Genomic DNA, 19,824 nt, shown 5'->3' on the forward strand with positions numbered 1-19,824 from the left:
GCGTCAGCCCTGACCACGGGATCATCCTCACAGGAAAGCCTGTCCTTGGAAAGGAAATAACAGCTGGGGCAGCAGCCGGGGGCAGCGCAGGGAATGCAGCCACGGCTGCTCCTGCTCCACCGCTTCCATCCCCTGGCACACCCCGGGAAACCGTGTCCCTGAAAATCCCAGGTTACATTCCAAACCTCAGAGGATTTAGGGATTTCATTCTTTCCCGCAAGAAGAGAGGAAAAGAGCAGCTAGAGCACAGTCAGGGTGGATCACAGCCAGCCAAGTTTGTACCAGGCACCTCCAAGGCGAAGTGGAACCACCAGGGAACCCTCCCTCTCAGTACCTTGATTGTGGCTTGAAGGACCACGATCTGTAATTATTCTCCAGGTGCTATAAAAGATGCCAAAGGGACAAAGAAAGAGCTTCAGCCTGGAAGGGCTGGAAGTCAGGGGAGAAAAGGTGGCATAGACTGGGAGGCAGCACGAGGCACCTGGTGCTGCATTTGCAGCCCTTGAGGATCCAGCTTTAGGAAAATTTGGGGTTTCCAAATGATAGCAGATCAAATGAACACATCTCCAATTGCAAGACTCAAAGAGTTACAGGTGTGTTCATCAGGGCTGTGGCCGGGAAGCAAGGAGAGAAAATACAGACACCGATTTTTTCATGGAATCATCAAGTTTGCACTGGAAGAGACTTCGAAGATCATCCAACCCTAAACCCCACCATGGGCAGGGACACCTTCCACTGTCCCAGGCTGCCCTGAGCCCTGTTCTGCCTGGCCTTGGACATTTCCAGGGATGGGACAGCCCCAGCTTCTCCAGGCACCCTCCCAGGAAACAATTTATTCCCAATATCCCATCCAGCCCTGCCCCTGGCAGGTTAAAACACACCCTTAGCAGGTCACCTACAGTAAAATCCCTGTTGGAAACTTCAAGGCTGGGCCATGGTCAGGTTTGTGAGGTCACAGTGCCCGTTCTCCATCCACCCCCAGGCCCACCTGCCCACCTGCCTGGGGATCTGTGCACCCCAGTTCCAGGGGTTCTGGAGCTGCCTCCTGCCACGCTCACTGTGCCTGAGGTTCCTCTTTGGCATCACTCTCGCTGTGCTCTGGCCCTGGTGGTTTGTCAGGGTTTTCAGGGAGACAATGCTGCCTGAACGAGCTGCAGCTCGTTCCCAGAGAGGGACTCGGTTCTGGGATTAACCTGCAGCCTCAGCAGCGTGTTACAAACCCCAGCCCACGGATGGATCCTGCGCTCTGGGAGGCTCAGGCACAAACACAGAGACAGGACCGGCTGTCAGCTCCTCCCTGTGCCACGGGCTGTCAGCTCCAGAGGACATCAGCCCGGATTTTTTATTGTTCTGTGTCCCTTGTATAGCAGCACAGATTGCTTAAGAGAATGGCACTCCGTGGAGTTTGACCCGGGAGCCCTGATAGTGAAAATAATGCACTTCTCACCAGAGCCACGGGAGACCAAAAGAGTAACTTCGGTCAATTAGTTTAACTTTGACTATAAATATTCCTTCTCATTCCTTGTGACCCTGTTAACAGCTCCGCTGGCAATCCCCGATTCTCTGGCAATATTTAAGCTGCCTGTCAGTTGGCAGAGCCCTGCTGGTGCCCGGCGCGGGGAGCAGAATAAGACCCGGCTGAGCGCAGTAAGTTCCCTTTCAGCTTCTTCCTCGAGTCGGGAGCTCCGTCGGGTTCGGGGCTCTGCCGGGCTGCTCTGGGCCCCGGCGAGCCGCGGTGGCCGGAGGAGGTGGATGGAGCCGGGAATGCTTTAAAAACTGCCCCGAGGAGGCATTTGGAGCTCGGCGGTGCCCCGGGTTACTCGGGAGCCACGTGTGCTGCATCCCCCGGCGCTGCTGATACACGGCCGGCTCCAGCAGCTTCATTCCCATGCTTCGGATGTTCCTTCCTCACAATCTCTGGCGAGGAAAGCGCCGCCGCCTGTGCCAGGCACCGGGGGACAGCGGGCCGTGAGCTGAATTCACAAAGCGGGCAAAATTTCCACTGGGCCACGGCGGAGTCGGGATCCGGGAACCCGCGGAGCTTTCCCCCGCCGGGAGGAGCCGGAGCTGCGATCCGGGCATGTCCGTGCAGGGCACAGCAGGTGCTGCAGAGCTGTCCCCTGTCCGCACACCTTCCCGAGGGACAGGCACTGTGCAGCCGTGCCCAGCCGTGCCCAGCCGTGCCCAGCCGTGCCCAGCCGTGCCCCGGTGTGTGTGTGGCTGCAGCTCCGGCCGTGCCGTGACCCGAGCTGGATTCGGGTGATCCCTGTGGGTCCCTCCCAGCTCAGGAGATTCCCCGGCTCTGTGGCCCCACGGCTCCTGAGGTGGGAACTGTGCCGGGATGGGAGCAAACAGCGGTGCCAGGGGCTGGAGGTGTGGGAGTGGGGTTAGCAGCTTCCCCAGGCTGACATACCAGACCCTGTTTTTCCGTTCCTAGTTAGAGATTAAACGTGCCAGTAAAAACTCCACAGCAGCCAAGACACATTGGCCCTTAAAGAGGTGAGATAGCAGCGGTCTGGTCACCAGTGCCCCGCATCCCTGCCAGGCAGGAGCTCACCAGGGATCCAGGGGGTTTGGAAAGCATGGAAAAGGCTCTGCCGAGGTGCTGAGTGTCCCCAGTCCCAGCCTGGTGCTGGGACCACTGTCCCCAAGCAGATCATGGCTCTCTACCAACTCTGGCCCTTCTGGCTGCAGTCAGGACACAGCTCCCAGCCGTGGGAAGCAGGTGCTGGGGTGGTTCCTGCTGCTGGAAGCTCCTTATTTATTGTCCAGCCTTTGGTGAGTGGCGAGCCCAGCGATGCTGCAGGACATGGGGCAGCTCCTGCATCCTGCAGCTCCTGCATCCTGCAGCTCCTGCGTCCTGCAGCTCCTCCATCCTGCATCTCCTCCATCCTGCAGTTCCTCCATCCTGCATCTCCTCCATCCTGCATCTCCTCCATCCTGCATCTCCTGCATCCTGCAGCTCCTCCATCCTGCAGCTCCTCCATCCTGCAGCTCCTCCATCCTGCATCTCCTCCATCCTGCATCTCCTGCATCCTGCATCTCCATCCTGCATCTCCTCCATCCTGCATCTCCTCCATCCTGCAGCTCCTCCATCCTGCAGCTCCTCCATCCTGCAGCTCCATCCTGCAGCTCCTGCATCCTGCAGCTCCTCCATCCTGCAGTTCCTCCATCCTGCATCTCCTCCATCCTGCATCTCCTCCATCCTGCATCTCCTCCATCCTGCAGCTCCATCCTGCAGCTCCTGCATCCTGCAGCTCCTGCATCCTGCATCTCCTCCATCCTGCATCTCCATCCTGCAGCTCCTGCATCCTGCATCTCCTGCATTCTGCAGCTCTGCTCTGCTGCTCTCCTGCTTCAGCAGCCCCACAGTGCCACCAGGGCAGGAGGGTGGCCAAGTCCCCAAGGCCACAGGTGAGCCGAGGGCAGGTCCAGCTGCAGCTCCACACCTGGACAAAGGGTGTTGTGAAACCCTGGGCCAGGAGGCTGCCCCGGCCCGGCTCTGGGAGCTCAGAGGAAGAACTTGTCGGACCGCTTGTCATCCGAGCGCCCGTGCCGCTGTCCCTGCCACACCTCCCGCAGCCCTTGGGCAGGGGGCAGCCTATAAGGGTCCCCTGGGCAGGGCGAGAGAGGCCGAAGGACGGATCTGCAGAGGCACCGGCAGGGCCAGGGCGTGCGGGGACCCCGGGGCTGGGGACTGCTCCGCTCGGGGGAAGCCTCTCCTCGGCTCAGCAGGGTAAGAGGAACGATCCCAAACCTGCTCTGTGCGGCTCTGGGGGATCCCTGGGGACCGGCTGTGCCACTGCAGAGCCAGGGACTGCCCGAGGTGGCCCCGGCCGCCGCTCACCTCCTGTCCTGCCCTCCCAGTGTGGCTGAGCTGAGGGAAGGAGGAAATGGGCAGGAACTGCATTAACTCAAATCACCCGACCAACCTCCCTGCCTGGACTTTATCCTGCCCCTTCTGCCAAGGGCCAGCACCACGGGATGCTCCAGGGAGCCCGTCCAGGGATCCTGCAGTGATGCCACCATCATCACCATCAGGGGTTTCTGGAGCAGAAATGGGGTTTTATATTCCTTGGTGACACGCTGCCAGTCTCTGTTGCTGGTAAGGAGCAGGGGACAGTTCCCCGGCTCAGGAGGAGACCCAAGCTCTGCACAGGGCTCGAGCTCTTGCTGTTGCAAAGAAGGAAAATGGCAGCGCTGCCGGGGCTCTTCACGTGCCCTCACATTCTGCTGGCGTGTGAGGGACACGTTCCTGGCTCCTCACTGGGGCCAGTCCTGCAGTGCTGCCACCCTGGGGTCCCCAGGCTGTAACCCCCAGCTCTGCTCCTTCCCTCTGCCTGTTCCAGCTGTTTTCACCTTCTCTCTAATGCAGCCATTTCTCACCAGTGAGAAAATCACACGAGAGCAGCCAGGGGGTCGTGCCTGAGGGCAAAGGACAGAGACAGGAGCCTTCCCCAGAGCTCTGAGCAGCACCTCAGGACGCTGAAACCCTCAAAGAGCCACGGCCACCTCCCTGGGGCTTTCCCTGGCCACCCACCCATCCTTCCACAGGTGCGTGTGTCAGGCCCCAGGAGCGCTCAGCCATGGATGTCACCAGCGTGCCCCCAGCCTCTGTGACCCCCTCGTGGGATGTGTTCCCCCAGCAGACCCTGGAGCCCGTGGACATCGCTGTGCTGGTGCTCTATTTCCTCTTTGTCCTGGCCGTGGGGCTCTGGGTGAGCAGTCTCTCGTTGGACACTTTGTGTGTGCCCTGCTGGGCTGGGAAACGCGGCTGCTTCGGCCTCAGGTTGTTTTGCTCTGGCTGGAATCGGGCTGCTTTTATCTGGACTCAGCTGAACAAGTGGAGGGGGGAGTTTACAGGTCCTTCTCCTCTCCCCAGCCTGGGAAGTGTCCTCTGTGTCCCTGGGGAGGGCTGCCCAGGCCTGTGTCAGGAAGGTTTTCAGAACCCTTGTGAGGAAGAGGCTGTCTGAGTACAAAGTCTTGCTAACAATGATGTTTTGTTCCTTCAGGAAGGAATCGCTGTCCTATAAATCACCTGTGCCTGTCCACAGGGGTCCTGACAGCAGATTCCTTAAATTATTAACATGGTCTATATATAATCAAGGCAGAAGGACATCCTTGGGCATGGCTTTTGTGACAGCCTGGCTGTCGGGAGGCAGAGGGGAATAGCTGCTGCCTCTGGACGTGGTGCACAGCTCTCAGGGTATTGCATGGATCACCTCTGGGGAAGGGAGGTCACACGTGCAATGCCCAGTGCTCCTCCCGAGCCCTCCTGGTGCCCAGGGATTCCACAGCTCTTGTCCAGAACCGCTCACCTTCCTTTCTGCCCCGGAGCGATTGAGTTCGCTCACTGCACAAAACATTCCGAGGCGATGGAAAACTTTGTGAAAGCCGCAGCCCCCAGGGTTTCCAGCAGCGAGTGTCCCTCAGGAGAGGTTTCTCTTTCAGCTGCTGGCAGCTCAGGGGCTCTGCTGGGGACGTCTCTGGGTGAGGCTGACCCGTGTCCCCCTCTCTGTGCCCGCAGTCCATGTGGAAGACGCAGCGCAGCACCGTCAAAGGCTATTTCCTGGCCGGGGGACAGATGGCCTGGTGGCCTGTGAGTATCCCTGTCCTCCCCTGTCCTCCCCTGTCCTCCCCTGTCCTCCCCTGTCCTCCCCTGTCCTCCCCTGTCCTCCCCTGCCCTCGGTCCTGCCCTGCAGCCACACTGCCAATCGCTCCTGCTCGGGCACAGCCTCCTTCTCCAGACAGGAATAAACAAAAGTTCCTCCCGTGTTCTGCCAGTTCTGTATTGGCTTTTTGTCCCCGGATTTGAGACCGCAGGGTGAGGCCCAGCCCAATGCCTCACAAAACCTGGCTGCTCCTGGAGATTTCCAGAATTCCCTGGGGGTCCCCACCGCAGACACAGCTTTGTGCTGAGCCTGTGCTGGCTGGGCTGGGCCCTCAATTGGTGCTGGTTCCTGACATTTCCACCTGTTCCCCCACCTTCCCTGCTCACCCACAAGAGATTGGATGCTTTGGAAGCAGGATGGTCCCAAACACGCCCACAAATTGGCAGTGAATGGTGAAAGGAGCTGGAGAGAGGTGCCAAGGCCACTGAACCTGGAGGAAAGATGGGAAGGTGGCAGAGGCTGACAAGGATTTCACGTTCTCTGCAGTCAGGAGTGGGGGAACAGCTCCCCCCGGGCTGAGAACGGTGCCCTGTGCCAGGGCCAGACCCGATTTCTCCCTTTCCCCAGGTGGGCGCATCCCTGTTTGCCAGCAACGTGGGCAGCGGGCACTTCATCGGCCTGGCTGGCTCGGGAGCTGCCTCGGGAATCGCTGCCACAGCCTACGAGTGGAATGTGAGCGAGGAGAGCAGGCTGCAGCCCCGCCCGAGCCTGCGGGGACACCAGGACCCAGCCCCGGATCCTGGAGCTGCACTGGGAGCCCCCAGCTGCTGGCACCCAGCTTCTCACCCCATCCCACCTGAGCATCCCATCCCATCCCACCTGAGCATCCCATCCCACCTGAGCATCCCATCCCATCCCATCCCATCCCATCCCATCCCATCCCATCCCATCCCATCCCATCCCATCCCATCCCATCCCATCCCATCCCATCCCATCCCATCCCATCCCATCCCATCCCTCCCCGGAGCACCGGGCTGAGCCTCCCTCCCTCCGTTCCCTTTGCAGGGGATGTTCTGTGTCCTGGTGCTGGCCTGGCTCTTCCTGCCCATCTACATCGCCTCGGGGGTAGGTGTGAGTGTGTGTGTGTGTGTGTGTGTGCTCTGTGTGTGTGTGTGTGTGTGTGTGTGTGCTCTGTGTGTGTGTGTGTGTGTGTGTGTGCTCTGTGTGTGTGTGTGTGTGCTCTGTGTGTGTGTGTGTGTGTGTCTGTGTGTGTGTGTGTGTGTCTGTGTGTGTGTGTGTGTGTGTGTGTGTGTGTGTGTGTGCCCTGTGTGTGTGTGTGTGTGCCCTGTGTGTGTGTGTGTGTGTGTGTGTGCTCTGTGTGTGCGTGTGTGTGTGTGTGTGGTCTGTGTGTGTCTGGGTCTGGGGGTGTGTCTGTGTGTGTGTGTGGGTGTGTCTGTGTGTGTGTGCTGTGTGTGTCTGTGTGTGTGTGTGTGTGTGTGCATGTGTGTGCTGTGTGTGTGTGTGTCTGTGTGTGTGTGTGCTGTGTGTGTGTGTGTGTGTGTGCTGTGTGTGTGTGTGTCTGTGTCTGTGTGTGTGTGTGTGTCTGTGTGTGTCTGTCTGTCTGTGTGTGTGTGTGTGTGTGTGTGTGTGTGTGTGTGTGTGTGTGTGTGTGTGTGTGTGTGTGTGTGTGTGTGTGTGTGTGTCTGTGTGTGTGTGTGTGTGTGTGTGTGTGTGTGTGTGTGTGTGTGTGTGTGTGTGTGTGTGTGTGTGTGTGTCTGTGTGTGTGTGTGTGTGTGTGTGTGTGTGTGTGTGTGTGTGTGTGTGTGTGTGTGTGTGTGTGTGTGTGTGTCTGTGTGTGTGTGTGTGTGTGTGTGTGTGTGTGTGCTCTGTGTGTGTGTGTGTGTGTGTGTGTGTGTGTGTGTGTGTGTGTGTGTGTGCTGTGTGTCTGTGTGTGTGTGTGTGTGTGTGTGCTCTGTGTGTGTGTGTGTGTGTGTGTGTGTGTGTGTGTGTGTGTGTGTGTGTGTGTGTGTGTGTGTGTGTGTGTGTGTGTGTGTGTGTGTGTGTGTGTGTGTCTGTGTGTGTGTGTGTGTGTGTGTGTGTGCTCTGTGTGTGTGTGTGTGTGTGTGCTCTGTGTGTGTGTGTGTGTGTGTGTGCTCTGTGTGTGTGTGTGCTCTGTGTGTGTGTGTGTGTGCAGTGTGTGTCTCTGTGTTTGTGTGTGTGTGTGTGCTCTGTGTGTGTGTGTGTGTGTGTGTGTGCAGTGTGTGTCTGTCTGTGTGTGTGTGTGTGTGCTCTGTGTGTGTGCTGTGTGTGTGTGCTGTGTGTCTGTGTCTGTGTGTGTGTCTGTCTGTGTGTCCGAGGGGTGCTGAGCCCCTCGTGCTGCTGCTGCTGCCGGCTCTCAGGGTGCTGCCAGCCCCTGGCCATGAGCAGGGTCCCTCCGAGGAGGGGATGGAGACTCCCCAGCCAGAGCTCATGGAGAGCCCTGTGCCAGCATCACGGCAGAGCCAGCCCAGGGCAGCCCTGCTGCTCCTGACCCGCTGCAAACACCCCCAGAACCCCACGGGGAGCCCCTGGCAGCGCTGGGAATGTCACAGGGGATGTCCCAGGGGATGTCAATGGGTATGTCCATGGGAATGTCCATGGGAATGTCCCAGAGGATGTCACAGGGAATGTCCCAGGGAATGTCCCAGGGAATGTCCCAGGGAATGTCCCAGGGAATGTCACAGGGAATGTCCCAGGGGATGTCCATGGGAATGTCCATGGGAATGTCCATGGGAATGTCCCAGGGAATGTCCCAGGGAATGTCCCAGGGGATGTCAATGGGAATGTCCATGGGAATGTCCCAGGGGATGTCCCAGGGGATGTCCCAGGGGATGTCCCAGGGGATGTCCCAGGGAATGTCCATGGGAATGTCCATGGGAATGTCCCAGGGGATGTCCATGGGAATGTCACAGGGGATGTCCCACCTTCCCTCCGTGTCTCTCCACAGGTCACAACCATGCCGGAGTATTTGCGGAGACGTTTTGGAGGCAAAAGAATTCAGATATTCCTGGCCATGCTTTATTTGTTCATCTACATCTTCACCAAAATATCTGTAAGTAGTTAAAAAGAAAGGGGAAACTGTTTGGATTTAATTCCCTTTGGAAATGCGTGCTGAGCAGTGAGGATGAGAAACGTGAGGCTTTTCCTGGATGGGCAGGGAAAGGTTTGTGATCAAAACACCCAAGGAAGGATTTTTTGGAGAACCTACACAAAAAGGAGTAGCTTCTTTTTATTTGCTCAGTTAGCAGCTGAATGCTTGTCACAGCAGGAGGGGAAGCCGGTGGCTGAGCAATAGCCCATGGAAAGGTGGGGCTCCGAGGGTGGATGTTAGATTTTGCACCCCTGGCAGCTCCCCCAGTTTGCACATTTATTGCCTGTGCACACAGCAGGTGCTGTTATGGCAGGATGGAGGAGCTGGGACAGGGTTAGAAGAAAATCCTTCATTCCTTTATTGCACCTGTTTGAATAAATAACTGGAGCAAGCCTTGCACAAGAGCTCGGTGGCTGTTCATTAACCGGCAGCCAGGGCACGGAGCTGTGACAACACGCGGCTCCCTGCTGGGGATTTTCCTGTGCACAGAGGACCAGAGTGGGACACGGTTCTGACCCTGCCTCTGAACCTCCCAAAAATGTTCACAAAGGCTTGGAGTGCCAGGACACGGGGAATGGCTTCCCAGTGCCAGAGGCAGGGATGGATGGGACATTGGGCAGGAATTGTTCCCTGGGAGGGCACAGGGTGCCCCTGGATCCCTGGCAGTGCCCCAGGCCAGGCTGGACAGGGCTCAGGGCAGCCTGGGAGGGGTCCCATGGCAGGGGTGGGAATGGGATGGGCTTTAGGGTCCCTTCCCACCCCAGGACTGTATGGAATGGATGCGATCCCGGGCTCAGCTTCTCTGGATCAGTGACCATGTGATGGAATCTCCGATAGTGCAGCTCCTGTGCTCAGGATGCTGTCACCTGCCTGGCCTCCCTTCGCCTGTCCTGCAGCTCTCCTAACCCCCAGCATTTTCACGTAGCTGCAGAGCTGGTTGGGCAGGGCTGGGCCCAGCCCTGGGGACACTTTTCCTGCTCTGTCCCTGTCCCCATGGCAGCAGGGACAGCTCCCGAGGGGAGCTGGGGCTGTGGCAGCTGGGGAGGGGGGGTTTGCTGGGCAGATTCCCCAGTCCTGCCCAGCCCAGCTCCCCACCCTGGGGAAAGAGAGGAACTCACCTCACCCCAGAGCTGTGTACACTCCCCTCTCGTGACAGCCCTGCTGTCCCCTCGCAGTGCCCTGCAGTGTGATAACCTTGATAACCTGCACTGTGATAACCTGCAGTGTGATAACCTTGATAACCTGCACTGTGATAACCTGCACTGTGATAACCTGCACTGTGATAACCTGCACTGTGATAACCTGCAGTGTGATAACCTGCAGTGTGATCACCTGCACTGTGATAACCTGCAGTGTGATAACCTGCAGTGTGATAACCTGCACTGTGATAACCTGCAGTGTGATAACCTGCAGTGTGATAACCTGCACTGTGATAACCTGCACTGTGATAACCTGCACTGTGATAACCTGCAGTGTGATCACCTGCAGTGTGATAACCTGCAGTGTGATCACCTGCAGTGTGATAACCTGCACTGTGATAACCTGCACTGTGATAACCTTGATAACCTGCAGTGTGATAACCTGCAGTGTGATAACCTGCACTGTGATAACCTGCAGTGTGATCACCTGCAGTGTGATAACCTGCACTGTGATCACCTGCACTGTGATCACCTGCAGTGTGATAACCTGCACTGTGATAACCTGCACTGTGATCACCTGCAGTGTGATAACCTGCACTGTGATAACCTGCAGTGTGATAACCTGCACTGTGATAACCTGCAGTGTGATAACCTGCACTGTGATAACCTGCAGTGTGATCACCTGCACTGTGATAACCTGCAGTGTGATAACCTGCAGTGTGATAACCTGCAGTGCCCAGCAGTGTGATAACCTGCAGTGTGATAACCTGCAGTGTGATAACCTGCAGTGTGATAACCTGCACTGTGATAACCTGCAGTGTGATAACCTGCACTGTGATAACCTGCAGTGTGATAACCTGCACTGTGATAACCTGCAGTGTGATAACCTGCACTGTGATAACCTGCACTGTGATCACCTGCACTGTGATAACCTGCAGTGTGATAACCTGCACTGTGATAACCTGCAGTGTGATAACCTGCACTGTGATAACCTGCAGTGTGATAACCTGCACTGTGATAACCTGCACTGTGATAACCTGCACTGTGATAACCTGCACTGTGATAACCTGCAGTGTGATAACCTGCAGTGTGATAACCTGCACTGTGATAACCTGCACTGTGATCACCTGCACTGTGATAACCTGCACTGTGATAACCTGCAGTGTGATAACCTGCAGTGTGATCACTGCAGTGTGATAACCTGCAGTGTGATAACCTGCACTGTGATAACCTGCAGTGTGATCACCTGCAGTGTGATAACCTTGATAACCTGCAGTGTGATAACCTGCAGTGTGATAACCTGCAGTGTGATAACCTGCACTGTGATAACCTGCAGTGTGATAACCTGCAGTGTGATAACCTGCAGTGTGATAACCTGCAGTGTGATAACCTGCAGTGTGATAACCTGCACTGTGATAACCTGCACTGTGATAACCTGCAGTGTGATAACCTGCACTGTGATAACCTGCACTGTGATAACCTGCAGTGTGATAACCTGCACTGTGATAACCTGCACTGTGATAACCTGCAGTGTGATAACCTGCAGTGTGATAACCTGCAGTGTGATAACCTGCAGTGTGATAACCTGCAGTGTGATCACCTGCAGTGTGATAACCTGCACTGTGATAACCTGCACTGTGATAACCTGCAGTGTGATAACCTGCACTGTGATAACCTGCACTGTGATAACCTGCAGTGTGATAACCTGCACTGTGATAACCTGCACTGTGATAACCTGCAGTGTGATAACCTGCAGTGTGATAACCTGCAGTGTGATAACCTGCACTGTGATAACCTGCAGTGTGATAACCTGCACTGTGATAACCTGCAGTGTGATAACCTGCACTGTGATAACCTGCACTGTGATAACCTTGATAACCTGCAGTGTGATAACCTGCACTGTGATAACCTGCAGTGTGATAACCTGCAGTGTGATAACCTGCAGTGTGATAACCTGCAGTGTGATCACTGCAGTGCCCAGCAGTGTGATCACCTGCCTGAAGAACACTCCTGGCCAGGGAGAGGCTGGGGCTGCGGGGCCACGAGCGCTTCCAAAGCAGGCTGGGCCCAGTAAAGGGGGTGGTTTGGTGAATGTGCCCACTGGGGGTGGCTGTGACTGCAGAGTGTGGCTGTGCTGTTCTGCAGGTGGACATGTACGCCGGGGCCCTGTTCATCCAGCAGGCCTTGCACTGGGACCTGTACATCGCTGTGGCCGGGCTGCTGGCCATCACTGCCGTGTACACCGTGTCTGGTGCGTGCTGGGGACACTCCTGACCTGCCCCTGTCCTGTCCCTGTCCCTGTCCTTGATCCTGTCCCTGTCCTTGACCCTGTCCCTGTCCTGTCCCTGTCCCTGTCCTTGATCCTGTCCCTGTCCTTGACCCTGTCCCTGTCCCTGTCCTTGACCTGTCCCTGTCCCTGTCCTTGATCCTGTCCCTGTCCTTGACCTGTCCCTGTCCTTGACCTGTCCCTGTCCCTGTCCTTGATCCTGTCCCTGTCCTTGACCTGTCCCTGTCCCTGTCCTTGACCTGTCCCTGTCCCTGTCCAGTCAGCTGAGACATTCAGGTGTCCCAGGCCAGGCTGGACATTGGGCTTGGAGCAGCCTGGGACAGTGGGAGGTGTCCCTGCCATGGCAGGGGTGGCACTGGAGGGGCTTTAAGGTCCCTTCCAACCCAAACCATTCCAAGACTCCGTGATTCATGCCATGCACTATGTCCTGCTGCCCCAGCAGCCTGATTTTGCCATGAGTGTGGATATTGGGGTGGGAAAGCAATTGAAAACTCACCTTTTTAGAAAAAATTGCCAGGGGAGAGTAAGTGAGCCCTCCTCAGAGGCCACCCCAGGTGGGTGCAGGTCTGCTCTGCCTTAAGGAGAAGCTCTGCCAAGGCATCCTCAGGGAACATTTTCCCTGTTTTCCGGGGCTCTCCGGAGGTGTGAGGGAGGGATTTACACCACAAAGAGCCGTGTAATGCGGAAAGACTCCAGGCTTGGATGCCCTTTCAGGGCTTAGGAGTGGCCAAATGGAAAACAGCCACACAGAAATCCCAAACAAATAAAGGTTATTCCTTTCCCACTGCTCACCCCCAGTGATGTAAAATCACAACCCCCTTTTTTTTCCCCTCCTCCTTTTTCAGCTTGGGATTTGTTTTAGAGCTTTTCCATGTATTTCCTGTAGAACTACTTCTGCTTTTGGCTTCCAGTGACAAAATGGTGACTCATGATAACCCAGATCCTGAGCAATTCCAAAGTGTCATTGGCCAAAGTTCCCCCCAGCAGGGACAGGACCCCCAGCCGGGCTCAGGGCTTGGCTTGTGCTGCTGGGCAAGAGCTCGAGCAGAGTGTGAAGTGCTCTGAGAGAACAAACCCAGTTCATCCCAGTCTGTGCCCCTCTGCTCTCGCAGGTGGCCTGGCAGCCGTGATCTACACTGATGCCCTGCAGACCCTCATCATGCTCATCGGGGCCGTGTCCCTCATGGTCTTCAGTGAGTTTTCCTGGGGGTTTGGCACTTCAACTTTTGACAGAAGCCTCATCAAGTTAAATATTAGGGAGGAATCCTTCCCTGGGAGGGTGGGCAGGCCCTGGATCCCTGGCAGTGTCCCAGGCCAGGCTGGGATGGTGGGAGGTGTCCCTGCCATGGCAGGGGTGGCACTGGGTGGGCTTTAAGAGCCTTTCCACCCCACCCCAGGATTCTGTGATTCCACAGGAGAGGCAGCACCTGCTCCAGGCAGCAGAGTCTGCTCCTCCCCAGCCCAGTGTGGGAAACAAGAGCTTCTGATTTTTAAGGAATCCTTGTGGAGCATCACCCGCAGTGACCCAGACTGGAATCAGAGTCCTGACCTGGGGGGATGCAGTAACAGCTTCTCATGACCCATTTCAGGTTTTATTGAAGTTGGTGGCCTTGAAGGTTTACAGGCAAAATACTTTGATGCCATTCCCAGCATCCGCAAGGAGAACAGCAGCTGTGGCCTGCCCAGGGGAGATGCTTTCCACATTTTCCGAGACCCTGTGAACTCTGACCTGCCCTGGCCAGGAGTCTTGGTGGGAATGACCATCCCATCCCTGTGGTACTGGTGCACAGACCAGGTGGGTCACTGCTTGTTCCTGTGGTTGGTTGAATCCGGTTACAAACCTGGGGGGTTTCAGCCTCACCTGGACTGATTTTCTGAGGGGTATCATCAGGAAATTATTTTACTTTACCTTATTTTACCATCAGTAAAATCAGATGGCTAAATCCTGAAGAAGGAAAACTTGATATGAGCAACTAAATATTAGTAATCATCTCTATGGAAAAAGGGGTGAGGATGTGTTTGTGTGTTAATCCCGGTCCATAAAGAAGCCTTTTGTTTGTTTGTTTGCTTTTGAACTTAATCCTTTCATTCCTCGTGAAGCACCTGTGAATTTCTTCTTTCACCTTTCCCTCCAAGTGCCAGCATCAGAGCCAGGGATAAAACACCTCCCGCTGTTCCAGTTGTGCTCTTGCTCTCTTATTTAACTCTGTCTGTCTCGGGCTCTGTCCTGCTCCTCGGCCAGGCTTCCCCGCAGGGTCAGGGAAGAACAACAGGAGATCCTGGCCATGGGGAGGTGAGGGTCAGGCCCTGCAGAAGAACAGGAGATCCTGGCCATGGGGAGGTGAGGGTCAGGCCCTGCAGAAGAACAGGAGATCCTGGCCATGGGGAGGTGAGGGTCAGGCCCTGCAGAAGAACAGGAGATCCTGGCCATGGGGAGGTGAGGGTCAGGCCCTGCAGCAGGGTCCTGCCAGGCTCAGCTGGAATGGCACAGGCAGTGCCCTTCTGAAAGGAGCCAGGATCCAAAGCAACAGCTCCAGAGGCACAGCCAAGCTCTGTGATCACCCTCTGAGACTTCCAGAGTTCAGTGGAGATCAAAGTTGGGATCGCTCCATCCCCACCAGCTCCTGCTGCTGGCAGCCAACCAAACCCATTCCTTCATTCCTAGGTCATTGTTCAGAGGTCCCTCGCTGCCAAAAACCTCTCCCACGCCAAAGGAGGCTCCTTGATGACCTCCTACTTGAAGATTTTGCCCCTCTTTATGATGGTAATGCCAGGCATGATCAGCCGGGTTCTCTTCCCAGGTAAGTGCTGAGGGAGAGATCTCTTCCCTCCCTCTGGCTGAGCCAACTCCACAGAGCTGGAGAAGCCTTTCCTGAACAAGTCCGGAGGTTCCAATGCACCAAATGCCCAACACATGAAGAAATTTTCTTCCAGTTAGGAGCTGGAGGGTGCAGATGCTCCCAGAGCAGCCCCAGACACCGCTGTGCTGAGACAGCCCTGTGACATTGGCTGGAAGCCCCCCAGGCTCTCCAGAGTTTCCCTCAGAAGGCAATTTACAACATTCAGCAGAGGAACTTGTTCAGAGACACTGGTGCTGTGCCTGGGAATGCTGCCTCTCACTCCCCACTGCTTCTTTCAGATCTGGTGGCTTGTGCAGACCCGGAAATTTGCCAAAAAATCTGTGGCAACCCCTCTGGCTGTTCTGATATTGCTTATCCCAAGCTGGTGTTGGAGCTCCTGCCTGTAGGTAAGAGCCTGGTGATGGTTCTGGCCCCGGTGGGGCTGGCATGTGGCATCTGGGAGGGAAGTTCAGAGAGGAAAACAGCCTGGAACTGTCATTTACTGGGGTTTGTGTAGGACAAACACATCACTGTCATTTTAAATCAGAGTTAAAACCAGTTTTAAAAGTCTGTTCTAGCCCACAGAAGACCTCGAGGCCACCCTGCAGCGTTTCTCAGGGTGCCTCTGCTTCTCGTTTGCAGGACTCAGGGGCCTGATGATGTCAGTGATGATCGCAGCCCTCATGTCCTCCCTGACTTCCATCTTCAACAGCGCCAGCACCATTTTCACCATGGACCTGTGGAAACACTTCCGTCCCCGCTGCTCCGAGTGGGAGCTGATGATCGTGGGCAGGTGGGGATGAGCTGGGTCAGAGCCTGGCTGCCAGACACACATCTGGGCACAGCTGCTGGGGTGACCCCGCACAGGCTCAGGCAGCACTGCAGCTTCAGGGCTGTGGGACACCTTGGCCAGAGTCTCTCGCTGAGCAACAGGAAAAGCAGGGCCTGAGCTCACAGGAACGGCCCCTCTGTCTCCCCCAGGGTGTTTGTGCTGCTGCTCACCGTGGTGTCCATCCTGTGGATCCCCCTGGTGCAGGCTGGCCAGGGCGGGCAGCTCTTCATCTACATCCAGTCCATCAGCTCCTACCTGCAGCCGCCCGTGGCCATGGTGTTCATCCTGGGCTGCTTCTGGAGGAGAGCCAACGAGAAGGTACCGACCGCCGGCCCCAGAGCAGCCCCACGCCCTGCCTGGCTGCTGCTCCAGCACAAATCCCCTTCCTTCCCATCCCAGGGAGCCTTCTGGGGGCTGCTGCTGGGGCTGCTGCTGGGCGCCGTCCGCCTGGTGCTGGATTTCATCTACCCCGAGCCCCGGTGCGGCGAGCCCGACGGCCGGCCCGGCGTGGTCAAGTACATGCACTACCTCTACTTCTCCATGGTGCTGGCAGCCGTCTCCACCCTCACCGTGCTCGTGGTCAGCGTGGCCACCGAGCCCCCGGCCCCCGAAATGGTGCGTCACCCTCTGCTCCCTGAGCCCTGAACGCTCCCCAGGCTGCCCCACGCTGCATCCCCGGGCAGAACTAAGCTGGAGATGCAAACCTCTGTTCACTCTTGATTTATGGTCACACCTGTGAGCCCTCCTCTGCTCCAGCACCTCTGCTGCTGTTTCTGACTCGGGGCCCATAAATCCCACCCTGGACACTGGCCAGCAGTAGGTTCTGCCAAGAGCTGTTGTTAAGTTCAAGTGTGTGTGTTTCATCCATCACAAATTAGCCTTTTTCCTCTCTATTTTCCAAGAAATTCCAGCTTCTGGGTCACCTTTACCAACTCTCTTACTAACTTAGCGAGGAAACATTTTTACTCGCAGAAAAGAGAAACCCAGGGCAGAGGGCACCTCTCCTCTGGAGCAGGTTTGTGCCAGTTTGACTGTTTTCTGTACATGTCGTGGTGCTGAGGCTGCAGGAAGGCACTGAGAGCAGAAAGGGGGGGCAGGGGGGGTTCAGAGCTCACACAGCACCACATCCTCTTGCTTCAGGACAGGAGTAACCCCAAACTGAGAAATCCCCAGCAAGGAGATGCCCAGAGGTGTGTGATCAGTCCAGAGCTCATCTGCACTCCCTTGTAACCATTTTCCTCATCTCCAACCTGAATCTTTCCAGCTTTGCATGGTGCTCATCCCTCTCTATCCACACTGCCATTGAGAACACCCCTCTATAACCAGTCTTTTAGATATCTGAACAACAAACCTCCTATTTCCCACCTGCTGTCTCTCCTCTCAGCACCCCCACTTCAAGCCAGCCCTCCCTGGCCAGAGTTTCTGTTCTTTTTGCTCCTTGCTGACCCATCTGCACCCAGGGACGGCTGCACAGCGAGCTGTCCCCTCGCTACAGCCCCTGCACAGCGAGCTGTCCCCTCGCTACAGCCCCTGCACAGCGAGCTGTCCCCTCGCTACAGCCCCTGCACGCTCATCCTGACGTGGAGGACGAGCAGCTTTGGCTGCTACAAACCCACAGAGGCTCTTGAGCTGCTCCCTGCTGCCTGTCCCAGGGCAGGAGGGTGAATTTTGGCTGCTCCCTGCTGCCTGTCCCGAGGCAGGAGGGTGAATTTTGGCTGCTCCCTGCTGCCTGTCCCGGGGCAGGAGGGTGAATTTTGGCCGAAGCAGATTCCTCACCACCGCTCTTCATGCCATCAGATAAGTCGTCTCACCTGGTTCACCCGTGGGGACCCTCTGCCCAAGCAGGAGCTGGCAGCCAAGGACCCGGCCACTCTGCAGCTCGAGCTGAGCCCTGCTCCCGACAATAGTTCAGATGATAACAAATGTAAGTGTTCGTGCTCAGTAACCCCCCACCTCACAGCCCCTGGCGTTCCTGACAGCCTGGGAGACAAGGAATGTTAAAACTCCTTCCTCTGGAATTCTGTAGCTTCGGGGTGTGCCGAAAGAATGATAGAATTAAAGAACAGAGAAAATGCTGAGTTGGGAGGGACCCACAGGGATCAGCCAGTCCCACCCCAGGCCCTGCCCAGACCCCCAACATCCCACCCTGGCCATCCCTGGAGCGCTGTCCAAAGGCTCCTGCAGCTCTGGCAGCCTCGGGGCTGTGCCCATTCCCTGGGGAGCCTGGGCAGTGCCAGCACCTCTGGGGGAAGAACCTTTCCCTAAATCCAGCCTGAGCCTGCCCTGGCCCAGCTCCAGCCGTTCCCTGGGTGCTGTCCCTCAGGAGGAGCTGCAGAGCACAGTGAGGTCTGGCCTCCATCTCCTCAGGGGGAAAAAGGCTTTACCTGATGTTCTGCCTAAGCAGGGGTTCAGTTTCTTTTCCAGCTCTCTCTGGCATTACAAAAGCTTGAAACAAAGGAGCTGCACGGGATGCAGAGCCATGGCCACTGTCCCGTGGCACCTGCTGCCAGGACTGGCTGGGACAGGGAGGGTGGAGGAAAACACAATAACGTCGATGAAATTCCCTTTTCTGTGCTCTCTGCTCGGCTCTAGCAGCAGGGAGAACCCAGAGCCCTGGGCTGAGCTCCTGGCAGATGAGTGGAGGAGGATGTGCATTTTTTAAAGCTTGTACTTGGCACTGGGTCCAGCCCTGTGCATTCTGCAGCGATGATTCTCAGCCCTTGTTTCTGCCAGGCTCAGGGCCCTGTTTATGAAACGCTGCAGCTTTTGCTGCACGTTCCTTTGATCTGTAACAAGCTGCTGCGAGTTAATGAGTTACGCTGCAGCTCTCCTGCTGCTGGGGTGTCCCACACTTGTTGGACACGAGCGTTGCCAGAGTTAAATGATGCGTGTCCCAAGCACTGGGAATGTCCAGTTCGGAGGTGTGGCAGGGATGGACCAGAGCAGCCTTGTCTGGGGAGGCTGGGGGGCACCGAGCAGCCACAGCTCAGACTTTAGGTTTGGTTCATCGTTACCATGGATTAAAACGCTGGGAAGAGCAGGAGCTGAGCTCCAGGGAGGATGGAACTGGCGCTGCTGGCCGAAGGGCTCCAGTGCAGCGTTCAGAGACCCCGGGCACTCCTGTCTCTGCTGCCTCACCCCCCCCGACTCTCGTTGCAGGTGCGGCCGAGGCCAAGGGGAGCTCGAAGCTGCTGAGCACCTTCCTGTGGCTCTGTGGGATGGAGAGCAGGCAGGAGGGTGCTGAGAACGTGCCCAAAACAGAGCCCCTGCCCGTGGCTTCCCTGGAGGAGAAACCGCTGGTGAAACACATCCTGAACATCAACCTGCTGCTGTGTGTGTGTGCTGGAGTCTTCCTCTGGGCATACTTCGCATAGCCAGGGGATGCCACCCCATACTACATCAACTAATCCTAACTGGTGTAAATATTAATGATTAGCAGAGGGTTAGTGTCATTCCTAATGCTTTCTAAATTTTATTTCTTTATTTAAGACATTTTAAAGACATAATATTTTCCTTATTTCTAATGGGGGCCTGGCTGTGCCTAGGGCCGAGCACTTGGCACTGGCAACGTCAGACCCTGCCTGGCACCAACCAGCTGAGGAAGGTTGGTTTGGTTATTTTAAATATTTAATTTTGCTCTTTGGCCTCAGAGCACTGCCTGGAACTCAGGAAAGCCTGGATTCTCCTCCTATTTATGCCTCTATAACCAGCTACGACCACTTGGGTCCCTTTGGTTCAGCTCCTCTGGCCTTGAGGGACAAGTGACACCTCGAGTGGCCGGAGCAGAGCCAGGGGCTGCTGTCTGGGCTCTGCTGTGCCTGTTCAGCTCCTTCCCCGTGTGCAGCGAGTGCTGCTGGGCCTGTCTGGGAGCTCTGGCTGAGTTACCACCACTGACACTCCAATGGCAACACCAACACCAGCACCCGGCCTGGAAACTGCCCCAAAACTGCTGCTGGAGGCAGCTGAAGGACCAAAACCAGCCAA

At 56.4% G+C, this 19,824-nt stretch overlaps 1 protein-coding gene across 1 annotated transcript; it reads left to right on the plus strand.

Moving 5' to 3' along the window:
• Nucleotides 1–1,512: 1,512 nt before the first annotated feature.
• SLC5A11 (solute carrier family 5 member 11) lies at nucleotides 1,513–19,214 on the plus strand. The gene is made up of 16 exons (XM_005523098.2): nucleotides 1,513–1,647; nucleotides 4,555–4,718; nucleotides 5,528–5,599; nucleotides 6,240–6,344; nucleotides 6,678–6,737; nucleotides 8,599–8,703; nucleotides 12,027–12,132; nucleotides 13,281–13,361; nucleotides 13,758–13,963; nucleotides 14,834–14,969; nucleotides 15,308–15,415; nucleotides 15,651–15,801; nucleotides 15,990–16,158; nucleotides 16,240–16,455; nucleotides 17,638–17,764; nucleotides 19,000–19,214. The coding sequence occupies exons 2-16, from the start codon at nucleotides 4,587–4,589 to the stop codon at nucleotides 19,212–19,214; spliced, it is 1,989 nt and encodes a 662-aa protein (XP_005523155.1). The 5' UTR covers nucleotides 1,513–1,647; nucleotides 4,555–4,586.
• The last annotated feature ends 610 nt before the right edge of the window (nucleotides 19,215–19,824 follow it).

This window comes from Pseudopodoces humilis, chromosome 18 (genome assembly GCF_049639895.1).
Source record: "Pseudopodoces humilis isolate 2021_Gansu_Grassland_sample_001 chromosome 18, ASM4963989v1, whole genome shotgun sequence".
Taxonomy (NCBI): domain Eukaryota; kingdom Metazoa; phylum Chordata; class Aves; order Passeriformes; family Paridae; genus Pseudopodoces; species Pseudopodoces humilis.

What these genes read in the sequence shown, in the direction of transcription:
- SLC5A11 (XM_005523098.2), top strand. Translation starts at nt 4,587, where the DNA reads ATGGATGTCACCAGCGTGCCCCCAGCCTCTGTGACCCCCTCGTGGGAT. An exon ending in TGCCGTGTACACCGTGTCTG is followed by an intron (nt 12,133 to 13,280) that starts GTGCGTGCTGGG and finishes CTGCTCTCGCAG; the next exon opens with GTGGCCTGGCAGCCGTGATC. An exon ending in GTTGGAGCTCCTGCCTGTAG is followed by an intron (nt 15,416 to 15,650) that starts GTAAGAGCCTGG and finishes TCTCGTTTGCAG; the next exon opens with GACTCAGGGGCCTGATGATG.